The sequence below is a fragment of the Halichoeres trimaculatus genome, unplaced genomic scaffold (assembly GCF_033239565.1).
Source record: "Halichoeres trimaculatus isolate MK-OKI-2021-1 unplaced genomic scaffold, fHalTri1.1 fHalTri1_scaffold_5, whole genome shotgun sequence".
Lineage (NCBI taxonomy): Eukaryota > Metazoa > Chordata > Actinopteri > Labriformes > Labridae > Halichoeres > Halichoeres trimaculatus.
The window spans coordinates 18,292,136-18,307,777 of NW_027437183.1; the positions used below are offsets into that span (position 1 = coordinate 18,292,136).

Genomic DNA, 15,642 nt, shown 5'->3' on the forward strand with positions numbered 1-15,642 from the left:
AATGCCGTAGAGTGATGTTTTATTGAGCTGCATGACTTGAATTATTTAATAGGATTTTTAACAGTTATAAGTGCAAATCAAGAGTACATTGACTTACCTTCAACCCTCCAGCCCCAAGGTCTCTTCTCTTTTAACAACCAGTGCTTTGATAAAAGAAGAAATGATGAGATGAATACAAAAAAGTGCAATATCACACCACCATTTTAATGAAAATAAGTCTGGAATATTGTCACTGCCATCAAACACATCAGCTAGTACACTGACAGAGTTAAAAGGAAGAATTTGCTGTTCCCACTAAGGCCACGCTGTGCGCTTTACCCCATTCCTCATTTGATATTTCTACATTTAGGTCAGCCTTTGAAGTTTTAAGTGTTGCTTCTGAGGTTGAAGCTAGTTGGCAAGGAAATGAAACTGCTGTCTTTACAAAACTGCTCATCTTTTTTTTAGTAATCAGATTACTGCCTGAGGATCTGGGCCCCCTAAATGGCCCACCTGCCTGCATTTCAGAGCATAACTTATTGATTCATGACTAGTAACAGTTTTATTAACCATTAAACTTAATTGATTTTAAACCACTAGCTGATGGTGCCTTGTAAAATCGTACTGCAGCAGAGACTACATCTCTATCAACTGATCAGTCCTCAGAGTGTTACTGCTGAGAGGAAGTAAGGCTGCAGTGTGCAGCTGCCATCCCACAGTGATTGATGGGACACTGGGCCTCAGCCCTGCCGGAGGAGCCTTTTCAATAAGAGGTCATCTTCTTTAGAGATATGATGTCCAGTCTTGAGCCGCTCCTCCATGACCCCCGAACAACGGATGATGTATGGTGCGTGTGGCCTGCTCCCTTACCATCTATTCCCTGCGCGTGGGGGCTCTAAGCTTTCACACGCCTCGCGCACAACATCTTCCTATTGGACGAGAGAGAGAAGGAGAGAGAGGGAACAATCTTCAGCTGCTCATGTCTCTGAAGGCAGACACACAATGCTCGTTAATAGGCTCCAGATGCCTTCACAGAAAGCTCGCGTCAGCTGCTTGGACAGGTTTCCTCTCCCCATTTAACTCACGCGGATGTTAATTTATCCTACAGGGCATAAAGATTATGGGGCTGTGTGCGATTTCAAAACACGTGGAAAGCGTATTTGCAAGGCCAGTGGCTACTGCGCGCGCGTCCTGCCTGTGATGGAGGCGCGCGGCGGAGGTTGTGGTTGTGGTGCATCGCTGGGAATGAGTGAGAGGTGCAGAGGAGGAGATAATCAATGAAGACACCGAGGGCTCGTGCGCGTTTGGACAAGGTCAGAGTGTAGCCTGGGTGAGATTATGTCCATGTGGGGACGACAAGGACGGACTTTTACGCTTCCTCTCGGGGGACACTGTCGCCTGGGGATGTCCCCTGAAAAAAACCAAGAGTTTGTCTCTCTGTGTTGGATCGCAGAGGCGGCGAAAATCTCTCCATCTGCCTGATCATGCTTGGGATTTATTTCTGACAACCTCCAATCTGCATGGATTATTTTTATGGAGATAAAGTTTTTGCGCCCTGGATGATCCGCTCGGTCATTGGTTCGTGTAATCACACACAGTTGAACCCGGTTAAGGTGATTCATTAGCGGCTGCTGGATTGAAATTCCTCCAGAGCAGCAGCAGTCAAACAGCGGCGGCCAGCTGTGTGTCTCTCTGCACGCTCGTATCTGTGGTTGTCGTCGCTGCTGTCCATGGTGCTGAACCCGAGCTCCAGGAATGGTGGAGACGCTGAGTATCGCAGTCATCGGTGCTCCCGGAGTGGGGAAAACTTCTATAATCCGCCAGTTCATCTATAACGATTTCTCGGAGGTGTACACACCGACCAGGACCCGTTATGTATACAGACCCTCCGTCATACTGAACGGCAACATGTACGAGCTGAAGGTTTTGGACGTCCCGCCAATCTCCTCCTTTCCATCCAGCTCCAGTCAGGTACCTATCGTGCCACTACAAAGATGTCGATTCACTATCAAAATAGGCTTTAATGATCCAATCAATCCATACTTTGAGTGCAGATCTGTGATTTTCCTGAACGGCAAAAAACACCTATTTTATTTATTCTTCCCACACTATCCGATGTCCCTAGTCTACTAGTTGCTATGGAGACCCGCCTGACTTTAAGCCTTGGAGAGCTACACTTTGACGCTTTAAACTCTCTCTTTCCCTCTCTCCAGTGAGAAAGAAATGCCAGCTTGCACATTGTTTTTTGTTAATTTCATCATGTCTCCCATCTGAGAGCAGTGTTCAGCATCAGGCTGATCTGTCTGTAACGCAGCAGGCACTGGTTTCAACATAGGTTTTGTGTAAGCACGGGCAATTATTGAACTATTTTGCTGCAGGCCTCACCTGGTTAAAGTCCAGATTTAAAAATAGAACAGGCTGCCCTTTTATTTATGGCTACAGGTCAGATGCCACACCTCATTAGCTGCAGACACATCTGATTGCAGGGTCATGCACCACAGCACTGAATGCACAAGAGTTGTTTGCAAAGCAGGGACAGTGAGGAATTATCTCAAGTCTTCTGGATGTTTGAAGCTTTTCCTCTTCAGTGAATAGTTTACATTTTTACAAGCCTGACTAAACGTGTTCATGTTCTTCATGTGGGCAATTACAGATTCACTAGCATAACTTTTCCTGCATCAGTGGACAGTGTGACTGTCTCAAAGTCCCTTCTGCAAACCTGAATCAACTGTTATGAATCTATCCAAATACATATTACATGTTTGGTTCAAAACTCATTTTGATATTTATTTACTGCCTGAATGCTTCTTTTAAGTTTTTATGTGCAAGCTGCTCCAAACAATGTGCCTCTAAGTGAGATAAATAAAGTTGTTTTATGGATTGAGTTCACACAAAGGGAACGTGAGCCCACAGCAGTATGATTTAGGCATATCACAAAGATATTTTCTAATTTTAGCATCTTTTTCTTCTTTAACTGTCCCTAAATGGCATCTCAGCAGTCAGAGTAGAAACATAAAGATGGAATTTAATTCAAAAAGGCTTTAATTTTTAAAGATGGCCCATTGATTTAATTGAATTAGACTGCCAAAGTAGCTCTAGATGAACTTAATTTTCTCCACAGATCGAGGGTTGTTGATTTAATCAAAAACACTTAAACTTTAAGTGCTGCAAAAGAGGTCTTGTCTGCAGAAAAAACTACAAAAAAGTAGCGTGTGTGTGTATGTGTATGTGTCTGTGTGTGAGCAAAAGGTCACTGGGTTTTGCAGCAAAGAAGTGCATCCACTCCAGGCCTCAGCTGACTCGAGGTGTTTGTTCACCTCCAGTCCACTGCGGCCTCAGCAGAGAAGCTTTCAAGATAGAAATCTCCAAGGTCACCACACCTGAGTCTGCCGCTGCTGAACATTTCCCCTTTTCTCCTCCCCGTCAGTTTCACACTTGGCCCTCTTGGTAACAGCTGTAGTTATCAACACAGGAGTGGTGCCACTGAGAAAACGAGATCAGGCCAAAGAGGAAATGAAAACAAAGAGAGGGCAGAATAAAAGAGCAGGAAAAAAGAGCAGCTTGAGTGTGAATCCCTCAGAGTGATGGTTTAAAAAGCATGTGTTGACATGGAAAACATCTGACAGGTGGGCCGAAAGGCTGAAGTGATCATTCTGTCATTGTGCTAACCTCCATGGAACTGCTTTGCTAGCATTTTGTTATAGAGCTTTAAAAGTTCTGCTTCATTGTTTCCTGTCTGTAGAGACCCTCTGCGGACACATCCTGATTGAGTTTTTTCTTTCTTCTGCTAAATGGTGCTTAACCCCAATTAGGGAACAAGTGTGGTAATGTAGGTGTGAGCAGAGAGCCAGGAGGAGACATAAGAAGTTTAAAGTGTGTATGAGAGTTCTACATGACAAAGCTTTCATCTTTTGATAAATGGTATCGTGTAAAAAACTAAATGCTTGTTTCAGAATGTGGCGCCTGTCTTGAAGGCCGCTTTGTGGAAGGTAGACAGGCGGAGAAAACCATTAGCTGAGTGCTGCCACAACATTTCTAACGGACAGATTTATGGTTTTTCATTTGCAGAGGAACAACCCTCGGAGGCCAGCTGTACTTTTTCCTCTCTGCCCCTGTCCTGCTTGCTCTCTTTGTCCTCTGTTCACACAGTGATGAGACATGGGGTATGTTTGACTCACAGCCCTTGTCTGTATTTACCCAGCAGACAGAGAAATGCACCCTGGGTCAGGGGCAGTGGATACAATAGGCAGTCACATAAAGAAACCTTGATTGAAATTTACTTGCAGCACGAAGCAGATTAAATTAAAGCACAGTTCCCTGCTAGAATACCTCCGGGAATAAAAGACCAACAGTGGAGACTGTAGGAATTTGCTGCAGTCAATTAGTAAAGGTTGCACAGAGTTTAATGGACACCATCGACGTAAGGACAACCAAATGAGGTTTGTGAATGTCCTCTGAAATTTGTGATGAATAAGCTGCAGAATGGAGTGAGTCAGTACGCCTCCATGCCTGTGCAGCATGTCAGTGTCTCATCAGTTCATATTATATCTGAAGGAACAACAGTAATGTTCTGGCACGCTACTTGTGACCTCATTTTAAGCACGTAGCCTGCCATTTTTATTCTCCTTCCTACAAGAGACTGGAGAGATTTCAGTTACTTCACTGTGGGGCTGAGATGTGTAATGATTTGTTTGCTTAGTGGTGTATCTGTCTGTTGCCGATAGCGTTGCATTTAGACAGCATCTGTTACAGTCTGTCAATAGGATGCAATGACAGATGGATTTAAGCCTGACAGCAAATTCAGCAATGATTTTTCTTCTTGAATCTGTTGTTCTTGCCATTGTGCATCTCTGTGACTTCCTCCCACACATAATGCTCCATCTCCCTCTCCTGCTCTTTCTGGACATTTTTCTCTGCTGTCTCTGTAGCTTGTCTCCTGACAGGCTAGAAATTATAGCTTTTTCATGTAAAAAAGAAGAAAAGGAAATGTTTAAATTAAGCTTTCATAAAAATGCAAATCTGATAAGTGCTTCTGTGGAGGTGGACAACATCTTGATTTTGTGTGAAAAAGTTTCACTTGCATGAGTTGTTTTTGGAAAATATGAGGGCAAACTTTTGGGAGCTTCTGGAAGAGATTCAGTTTCAATGTGTTGTCATTGTTTACACTGACTTGAGGAGCAACAGTTGAGATTGAGTCCCTAAACAACATCTGAAAGGAGATAATCTGCTGATACTGTGCTCTGATATGTAATAGATGGCCACTAAATGATGGAAATGAAAAGCTGAGCTGCATTTACACTGGATTGTGTCAGACACTTGTGCTCTCTTCACCGTCTGTTTTCCTGCAAGTAATCAAAGCCATATTTCTAGTCTAGCATCACCAGACAAATTGGAAAATGCAAACAAGTCTGGGATTTGAAGTCAGTCAATAAACACTCTGTTTATTTTTAGCTTCAAAGGAGTTTTATTTATGGGCACAAACCTGATTACCTCCTGATGCTAAAACCATCACAGAAACAAACATGTGACAAAGCAGCTAGCTCCATCGTGTGATTCATAGGGCTCTTAGTGATCTGTATAAAACAGACATAGGTAGACAGTGCTTACATCTCACACGTAACATGGACTGCTCTCCATTGATTTAAGACCATGGTCATCATAGACAGATGTTTGGGTTGTTTAGAAAGGTGCTTGAATAGTCCTGTAACCTGTCTCATACTGTATCAGAGTTTGTCAACACGAACCATTACAGATGAAAATCAGTCTAAACCAGGGGTTGCCAGTCACAGACCAAAAATCACCGTGGTACTACAAAGAGCCACATTGCGCACATGTTCGTCCAAACACACTTCCTCTCACACATATATGAAATGACATAAAATGAAAATCAATACATTTCCAATTTTCAAAGCAAGATTTATAGTGTTTGTAAGTATGTTTATATTCGTATTTGGAGCTATCAGTAGATCAATAGAAAGATAAATATAAAGTTAGATAGATGAGCTCATGAGAGGAGCACATGTAGAGAAGAGAAACTGAAACTTAAGTATCAATCTCATCACCCAAGTATGGATCAATACTGATCCCAGTTTTGGCATCAGTATATCAATATTTTAGATTGATCGGCACACCGTTACTCATAACTATTTAGTTGATAGAAGAGCCACCCACAGAAAGGCAAAGAGCCATATGTGGCTCACGAGCTGCAGGTTGGCCACCCCTGGTCTGAACAAAGGAAGACCTCTTCTGAGGAAAACAAATAAAAATTTCAGAGATTAAAGCTACACTTGGCACCTAGAATTATGGTGTAGGATCCTCTGAGTGAGAGCAGGAATCACACATCCTCTCCACGTCCTTTCAACCTAGGTGAATAACTCTAAAAGACAATCAGGCGTGCAGCTGTTACTGGAAGCCTGCAATAGGTCAGCATTGAGTAATGGGAGCTTCGTCTCTAGGGAATATAATATATTTTAATTTTAGAGCGGTGAGCTCAGCCCACGTGTGACATATCTCTAATTGCTCATCACCCTTCCCCCCAACAGGTTACCTCAACCTCTCTCTTGTGTTGGAATATTGATCCATCACAGCCACTCATTACCGTTAAGCTGCTTCCCTTAATACCAGGAGACATGACAGCTTTGTCATTGCCAGCTAAAAAGTGACCACGGCCTTCCGTTGTCAGGGAAACGTGAACTGTTTGGCTCTTGAGGAGCCATGGATGAGATGCTCTTTTTGCGCACGGTGTTAAGATGGACTGGAGAATACAGACAGTAGCTCCACACTTCATGTTCACGCTCCCACAGGCACATTCTCACATCCTGCGAGTGCACACAAATAAACATGCCCACACATGCATTTTAAATACATTTCATTTCACTGTCTTAGACGTGGACTGCTGCACTTTCTTGGCTCCTTTCTAATTTCTACATTTTCCCTCTTGTTTGGCTGGGTTGAAATGCTGTTCCTGTTTTCAGCCCCTCCTCCACATTTAAAAACAGGACTTGGATGACAAAGAGATATGAGATGAGAACACAAGCTGCTATTTTTAGCCACACAGGGATGTGAAGCTGAAACTGAAGCTACAGTGTGCATCTCATGTCGACAATTGCTGCAATTATCTGGAGAATGGTGAGCTGTGACAATATGCACATCTTGTTTGTATTAAAAATAAGCAAATATTTCTTTAATGGTTTACTTTCCTGACATGACTTCAGATTCTGAATTACACTGGACACTGTGTGATACAAGTGAGAAGAAAGGAATAAATAAAAACCTGTGAAATATTTCTGTCTTTGCCTGAAAATGGACTCAGTCTGAAGAAAAAGGGGGAGAACCCTCCTCTTTTTCTTTGCTCTGTTTTCTACTTTTGATGGCAGGGATTCTCTTATCACATGTTTTCCTCTGTGCTTGATTGTACTCATTATCTCTCTGCTAAAGGGTGAGGCTTCTTTTTCTTCCTCTCACCTAAACACAAACACACTGAAGCCAATTTGAGTGAAGGCAAATTACTCCTCTGTGACACAGATGTGTAGTGTTATCATCATTAGAAGCTGCACTGATCACTCTGGGCTCCCTCAGCCTCCCCCCTGTAACATATTATCACCTGATCTTATTTGTGCAGGATGCCTGTGTTGCATGTAGATTTGAAAAGCACATTTTCTCCAATCATGAGAGCGTGGTAATTGGATTTCTCACATTGCTATAACAAGTCACACAAGCTGTTGCAGGAGGTAGAAGACATAACGTAAACACCACAAGTGAAATTACTTTCATCGAATCAATCATCATCATCACACACTGCATACGGTATCAGTTGACGCTTATGGGAAGCATACAAACAAAGCAGGACTAATAAGAATCCCTCTGATATTTTTCAAAGCATCACAGTCTTATCTACAGAGCTCTCAAGAGACTAATTCATCTTTGCCTGCCGTGCAGGTGCGTCAGTCAAAAACAGAGTCCAGTGCTTGACTTCATCACGCATGACAGCCTCCATTACCATGACAGCCTTTGGAAAAAGATATAGCTCCAATAGAGTTGATATATGGGATTACTGTATGTAAATCTGCCAAAATGATAATAATAAAAAACAGGACCACAAAGTAACTCAAACAAAAGTTAAAAGAGAGGTGTTTAATCATCTTATCCCATTTTATAAACCTGATCATAAATGATCAGTGCTGGATGTTCATACTTGACGTGTGCTTATTTCAAAGAGCTATAAACAGCATGAGATCTCAACAAGACTTGCTGAAATGATGATGATGATTCTGATGATGATGATGATGACAATTATTGCACAAGGATCTGGTTCATTGATCAAACACCAAGGTCTGCCCATAACTCTATCCCCAACAGACCTCTGGAGGGCTGGTCAATCAGAGAAAAGGGGGTTTGTGGAGTAGGGGGCCTTAAAGAGACAGCAGCTAAAATGGGGCATTTCAGACAGAGGCTGATTTTGTAGAATCTTGTAACAAGCCTGTTTGAGAAAAATAGGGATTTTATTTAAAGCTGGAAATCACGAGAAGCGAGTACAGGGGTTCCAGAGAGACAGTATAAAGCAAAAAAAAAAAAAAAAAATCAATTAATTAGTTAAAAAAATAGCCCAATGTCACCTCTTTAACAAAAATATTTTCAATAACATATTAATTTGTAACCTTTTTGAAACTAGACAGGTTACTTTTTAACAATAATCCAGCATTTAATCTCTTCTCAGACCCCACTTTCCTAATTCAAATGCTTTGTTTATCTGTAGAATAAAAAACGAGGTACGGACAATTTTAAACAGTGATCTTGAGGATTGAGCAGGCACCAATCTCACATGGCAGGACCTACCTCTACATTTTGGTCAAAGACACCTTGCAAACACTGGAGGAAAGTTGAACTAAGTCAATTATGAGTTTGACGATTCATCTTTTTCACAACCTCCTCTCATAACCTCCTTTTGCCACATAGAATCCTGGTACAATACTTACTCTGAGAGTCTCTACATGCTAAAGTGAGCCCTAACTTCCAAAGGGCTCAACTCTTGTTAGAGCACGAGGCCGAATTTTCAGTCATAGGTAAGAATTTGTTGGAGGGTTGGTTGTGTGAGGTCCTTGGTGATAAGCAGCAGATGGCATGCCCCAATTTTCAAGAGGCAGGGTGGGGAATTATTGCTGATGCCAAGCAATGTCACACTGTGCGCTGGGTTAGCAGAAAAATGAATGACCTGGGCTTTAAGCTGTGACTGATAATGTATATCTTATGGTCCAGTTTGTCATTTTGTCTTGTTCCACCTTGCCAACAGATATCCAGGTCCTATGCTTTGTGTACCAGTGTAACAGACCCAGGCTAGATTAAACCCTGGGTATACTTTTGCGTCGGTGACAGCTATAAATGAAGAAAGATGTAAGAAAGTCTGTGCTATAGCTACTTATGGTTTTGAGTAGATGTTTAAGTAGATGGATATGCAGTGAACCTCTAATCTAGCTGACTGCAAAGAATGTGAAAAGCACTTAAATTTTTTGTGTATGGTGTCAGCTGTTAGCCTGCCAAACAAAACTGAATATAACTGAAATAAATTAAGGTAACCTGCACACAGTTCCTGACAGTCTCCGGGTCTCCAGACCCTTTATTAGCTGTGTGCAAGCACCCCAGAGGTTATGTTGACACTGTTTCTGCTCATCCCTTGATCCCTCTTCCTTTGCTTTTTCATCTTTTCAACGTTCCCTCGGGCCTGCGTTTGTTTTCTCATTTCCCTCCCTCAGCAGGTCTTTTCCTCCCAGCCCATGATGTTCCCCTGTTTCCCATGTCCTCTTTTATCAGATCAAATGCTTATAAATTCAATGCATGCTGTCGGAGGCGTGTCAGCGGTTGTAGTGGTGTGTTGGAAAGAGCTCAGAAAAACCCAGCATGAATAGAAGAATAGGTTGCTGTCTTTCTATTGAAGCTCTGTCCTCCAGGAAGGTTCAAAAGTAACCTTTTATGCCTTGTATTTTAATTATACTTTCAGGCAAATTACCATCAAACAAATGTTGCTATTTGCCCTTCTGCATGTGCACTCCATCTGAAAGCTTTATCTTGCAAGAAATAATAGCTAAACACAATGGTTAAACATTAGCGTGTATTCCCTTTTTATCTCCTGACAGAGGGCTGTGCTGACTTTTCTTTTTAAAGCTGTACCCTCTGACTCTGTCCTTGAACATGTGTAGCTGGGGTGCTGTGCAGGGCTTACTGCTGGGCCACAACGTCACCATGTTTTATAACTTCTTTCTGAGCCGTTTGACTCCAATGGCCATGCATGCTTCAGGACTTTATTGACTCTGCACTTTTTCTTGGAGGCTCAGCAGAGAAGGCAGGTGAACTGTGACTTTGTGTCAAATTGGTTTAAAACAACTTTGCAGAAACACTTGCTACAATTGACCACAACTGTATTCTATAAGTGGATGCAGTAAATGCTTCCTGGTGGATCTCTGAGGCTATAGGTATGCTCAGTGGTGCTTGAAGTAAATTCGTTATTGTAGCTTTGAGTAGTGGAATGTTGTTTAATGATACTAAAAGCTGTATATTTCAATTACACTGTTTAGGTAAAAGCCCAACAAGGGAAAAATTAAATTTGCCAACTAGCTCTAAGCAAAAGTAAATGTTAACATGGATTGTCGCAAGTTTTGACCCGATGGTAGCCAGAGAGTAGGGAATAACTATGCCACTTATGCCAATTCAATAATTACATGTTTACATATTTCACAGAACAGAATTGAAATTATGTATACTTTTTTTAAATTAGAAAAAAAAATGTCCTATAACCATTAATGTGTATTTGTGGCTCAAACTTGGTGTAAAGATCAGTCTTTTCACCCCTAGAGTCTTGCATTTAATACTCTCCATGTATCAGTTTGTACGTTAACGTTTCTCTCTCTTTGTCTGTTCCTATTAGGAGTGGCTGGATTTGCGCTGCAGGGGTGTCCGCAATGCCAATGCCTACATCCTGGTGTATGACATTTGCTGTGTGGAGAGCTTTGAATACGTCAAGATGATCAGACAGCAGATAGTAGAGAACAGGTATGGACTGTGCCCAGCCTCTGACATACAGCTTGTCAAGCCTGACTGCTGAATCTCTGGATGCCTTCACATCAACTGTCTGGAGACAGCTGGCATTTTTTTACTGCCTCGCCACAAAGCTGTTCAATTACACATTTGTGACAGTGTGACAGTGATAGATCGTCTGCTTGCTTGCAGATATCTTTTAATCCAGCACACTCCGCCCTGCATCCTGACAGTTTAATAATGACATTTGATGCTTGCATTTCTGCATGAGAGCTGCCTCAGACGTCACTACATTGCTGCTGAATTAAGGATAGCTCTCAGAATATTTCTGGTTTTGCTGAACACAGTACAGCTCAGGGTTTGACAAACATAGGGAGACACTGTAAAGGTCTCCTGCCTGGTGTGACACCAATAAAAGCCAAAAGATCTAAGACTGGAAGGGAAAGATGCATAAAGGTATCCCTGTCTCTGCCGTCCATGCTGCTGGCATATCTGCATGTATTTACACATTTTAACCTGCAATGTATGGAGTTGTTTGCTCTATTTTCTACATATATTACAGCCAGTAAATACCATCCCCACCCTTCTGCAGCTCCATATGTGTTACCATGAATGTTTACAGCCCATGACAGAAAACCATTATCACCAGCAGTTTGGGGAGCAAGGGTGAGTGCAAGAGTAATGGGGAAACAGCAGAAATGTGTGCTCATACTGCAGGAAAGATCTAAGGTCACAGTGGAGGAGGGGAGGAATGAGCAGTGAGGGGATGCATACTGTTTTCAAACTGCTGAAGGATGGAGATCTAAGCGCACAAGGGGCCAGTATTATAGATGTCAACCTCAAGGGGTGTACCTGTTTTTTTTTTATTCGGGAACAAACACTTTGAATACTTAAACTGCTCCATAAAATTTGTCTCACAAGATCAGTTAAAAAAAAAAAACCCTTCTATAAATGTTTTACCTGCATTCAGCTTAGAAAAGACTGACACTCTTGGCTCACTCCTGGATACATTTCTGTATCCTCACATGCCAAGAGTACATCACGCTGCACTAGCAAGGTTAAGTTTGAACAAATATTTGAGGACATATTTTTAAGTCTGTTATGTGAGAACAACTTGTAAGAAGGAGAAAAGTGAGAAAACATGAGAGGACAAATGCAGCGTGCTTCCTAAACCAACATCTTAAATAACCTCACCTTTGTACTGTGCACCTCTTTTCATCTTCCTCTATGTTGAGCTATAAGTCCATCTGTCAAGGCAGATAAGCAAGTACGCACAAGAAGGCAAATCCATATCAGAAAACCAGGCAGGATGTAACTAAGAGAAAGCTTTACTCACAGAAAGAGGGTGGGCTTAATTGTTAATGCAGCAGCTTTAACAATTTACATCTCAGCCAATGGTGAGCTTTGTGAACCATTTGGTGTCATGTGCTTACACACATCACTGCTCCTGTGAGACTGATGTATCTGTTTTAATCAGAAGTCATTAATTAGCTCAAACAGTCCTCTTTTAAAAGGTTGTTATTTTCCTTAAAAACAACAATTAAAATGTTGAGCTTCATTGCCTTTGGTGCCTAATCCAACAAAGATTCTCCAAATTAAAATGAATCTTGTTGTTTGAGATTAACGGAAGACTGTTAGTTTTCAGGTTGGCTTTTCAAATCAGCATCTTCTACTGAAAATGGTTTGATGTCCTCATAAATGTTGATGTTTTTCTTCACACTCCGTAAGATGTAGCACCACAAACACAAGTCTAAAACCATTAATTTATTCCTACCTCTGGCAGTGCATTCTGTTTCACACTTCATGATGCTTTAAACCAGTTGATGTTGAGTGTGGTAGGAGGCCCCTTGAGCCTGAGAGCTGTAATCCTCCGGTCCACCCCCACACACCTCCGAAAGAAGGAAAAAGAAAAACTGCACATCCTTCACACCCACAGCAAACCCCTGTGACAAACACCAACATTATATCTGTGCTTTCTGAAATGACTCCTTTCCCCTTGTTTTATTTATTTATCTATTTAGTTATTTATTTTTTGCTTCTGACATGCTCCCGCAGGGAAGGCAGCAGCAGTGAGGTGCCGATCCTGGTGGTGGGCAACAAGAGAGATCTGCAGCGACAGCGCTTTATGCCTCGCAGGGCTGTGTCAGTTCTCGTGAAGAAGACCTGGAAGTGCGGCTATGTGGAGTGTTCGGCCAAGTTTAACTGGCATGTAGTCCTGCTCTTCAAAGAACTGCTGGGCATTGCTGTGGCGCGGGGCATGCGCCAGAATCACACCTCTATCCGTCTGCAGGGGGCGCTACAAAGAAACCGCTGCACCATCATGTGACCCTGAGAGCCCCATCCACCCCCTCTCACCTTAGGCGAGGAGCGGCAGTGGAGGAAAGAACTTCTTATCTAAATGGCTGGAAAAATACCCTGTGGCCTCCTGCTTTACTGAGCTAATTTTTCATTATGAGGTTTATTAGACTCTTGCGCTGTAAAGACACTAAAACTCCACACATGGTCATCCAACCACTTCCTTCTCAAAATCTGCCAAATGTGTAGGCGCAAGGAGGGAGATAGAAGAAGAGGAAGCAGGTGAAAACCTATGTGACTAGAATAGCACAGTTATATTTGCTCACATCAAACAGACAGCTACGCATTTGAGGCTGTGCTTTCCCAAATGACACAGCAGCAGATGTATAGAGGGTTCATATGTGACCTGATAGGATGGAGGCTGTGATTGTGAGACTCAAAACAGAGAGGCAGCAATATCATCAAGTCTTCCTTTTAAATTTATCATATTGAGTACAGTCAAGCACATGCTCATACCTGACATGCTTGGTTTTCTTTGAAGGTGTGTGGGTGAAAAGTCAACAACAGAATAAAAAAAGCGCAAACTCAGCTACAAAGCTTTGAGAGATTATTACAGTATGTGAAGATCTGACTGGAGAAAGCTATTAATAAAAATTAGACTTTAAAGTATAGATTTATTCTTTCCCTGTCTTTTCCCCAAATTTAGCCTATATGGTAACAAATGAGTGTTCAGATGAAGGGTGTTCTAAGGTTGTCTTGCAGCAGAAAATACTGCAGTCCCTATCGTGATGTACTATAAGGCTTTAATCTGCTCCCTCCCCTCACTCAGTGTGTCTGTTTCCGATGAATATATTAAATCCAGGGAAGTGGGGACCTGCCGGAGGCTGCAGAGCCCCAACAAGAACCTGTGCATGCATTGCTGAGGCTTGTGAGAGTATGTGTGCAAAAAAAGTGAGAAAGAAGGAGTCGGGGGGGAAGACATACAGGCAGGTTTGATAGCTGACATTCAGGCAAGCAAAGGACAAACAGCATGATACAAGACCGATGTTGAAGCCTTGGATTAGGGAGGAGCAATAAAATTCCACATAGTCCTAGCTGACTATATGTACCACCATAATACACTTAACAGGCCTCATTTAATAGAAGTTCTGCACTTGCACTCAGATTTCACGCAGAAATGAGGAAGCATAGTGATGACAATGACTTCCCCATGAGAGCAAGCTTGCATATCAGTATCTAATTGGTAATATTGTGAGATTAACAGTTGCTTTTTCATTTGATTATGCCTAGCTAGGTAGTATTTGAACATGGCTGCATTGAAAGTAAGCAGACCTGATGTATATAAGAGTGAGTCATAGATTTAATTGAATCGCATGCTTTTGTTGGTAGAGCCAACAGGTCAGGGTTTAATTGCACTGATGTGAACATTTGATATCGTGTTTAATTTTTGTAATATATGGTTTTCTGACACTGTAATGAGCAGCTGCGTGGAGTGAATGTGGTTGTTTTTCACTGGCATGTGAGAGCACAAGCTCATGATTCTCTCCCAAGATGTAGTGTTGATCCCAATCAGGACAGATGGCTATGTTAGATTTTTTTAGTGACAAAAAAAAGAAATATGTAGCAGAGATATTAGAGAAAGCAACTGTGTGTAGCATGAGTTCTCATCAGTTTGTCTGCTGCGCGTTTCCAAATAAAAAGGGCTACAGTTTTTTATCAGAGATGTTACCTGTATTTATTTTTACTGTGTTAGTACCGTGGGTAATTCTGCTTTTTTTGGACACATGAAGAAATATTAAATGCATTTGAGAACACCATACAAACTGGTCACTTTTGAATCCTGTGCAACCACACCATACTTAGATGATTTTGTCAACACTGCCACCTTGTGTTAAAGCACTGTTATCAGGAGCTAAATCAGAAACAACACTGTGAAGTCCTCCAGTTTTTGTGTTATTGCCTAAAAAGTGTATTCATTTAGAGTGGTTGCCATCTGGTGACCTCTTCCACTGTCATTTAATATTTTACCTACTTTGACTTAAGTTGCTATTGTGTGATAATAACAATAGTGTCTGATAGATATTTTAACCTTGCAGTTAGGCTACAAGAGGTACTCCCTGTATACTGTGGGTCTACTGCATGCTTGGTCTGACCCACTTCTCTTGATTATTCCCAGAATTTAACCTGTAGTCCAGACTGCTACCATGTATTGTTATAAACCTGATTAAGTCATTTTAGATCAATATGTGGACTAAAACCTATGCAACACAACTTCAAGAATAAAATTCTAAACATACAACAGGATCTCCATTCCTTGTTTAGACTTAAAGTATATTGGTA

At 41.8% G+C, this 15,642-nt stretch overlaps 1 protein-coding gene across 1 annotated transcript; it reads left to right on the plus strand.

Annotated features, from left to right (window-relative positions):
- Positions 1–905: 905 nt before the first annotated feature.
- On the plus strand, positions 906–15,585 carry rasl10a (RAS-like, family 10, member A). Its single transcript, XM_074670686.1, has 3 exons — positions 906–1,950; positions 10,898–11,022; positions 13,063–15,585. The coding sequence occupies exons 1-3, from the start codon at positions 1,735–1,737 to the stop codon at positions 13,331–13,333; spliced, it is 612 nt and encodes a 203-aa protein (XP_074526787.1). The 5' UTR covers positions 906–1,734; the 3' UTR covers positions 13,334–15,585.
- The last annotated feature ends 57 nt before the right edge of the window (positions 15,586–15,642 follow it).

Bases quoted from the DNA above. Each gene is read 5' to 3' on its own strand.
- rasl10a (XM_074670686.1), top strand. From the start codon at position 1,735: ATGGTGGAGACGCTGAGTATCGCAGTCATCGGTGCTCCCGGAGTGGGG. The intron at 1,951-10,897 runs GTACCTATCGTG...TGTTCCTATTAG, and splicing joins TTCCATCCAGCTCCAGTCAG to GAGTGGCTGGATTTGCGCTG. The intron at 11,023-13,062 runs GTATGGACTGTG...ATGCTCCCGCAG, and splicing joins CAGCAGATAGTAGAGAACAG to GGAAGGCAGCAGCAGTGAGG.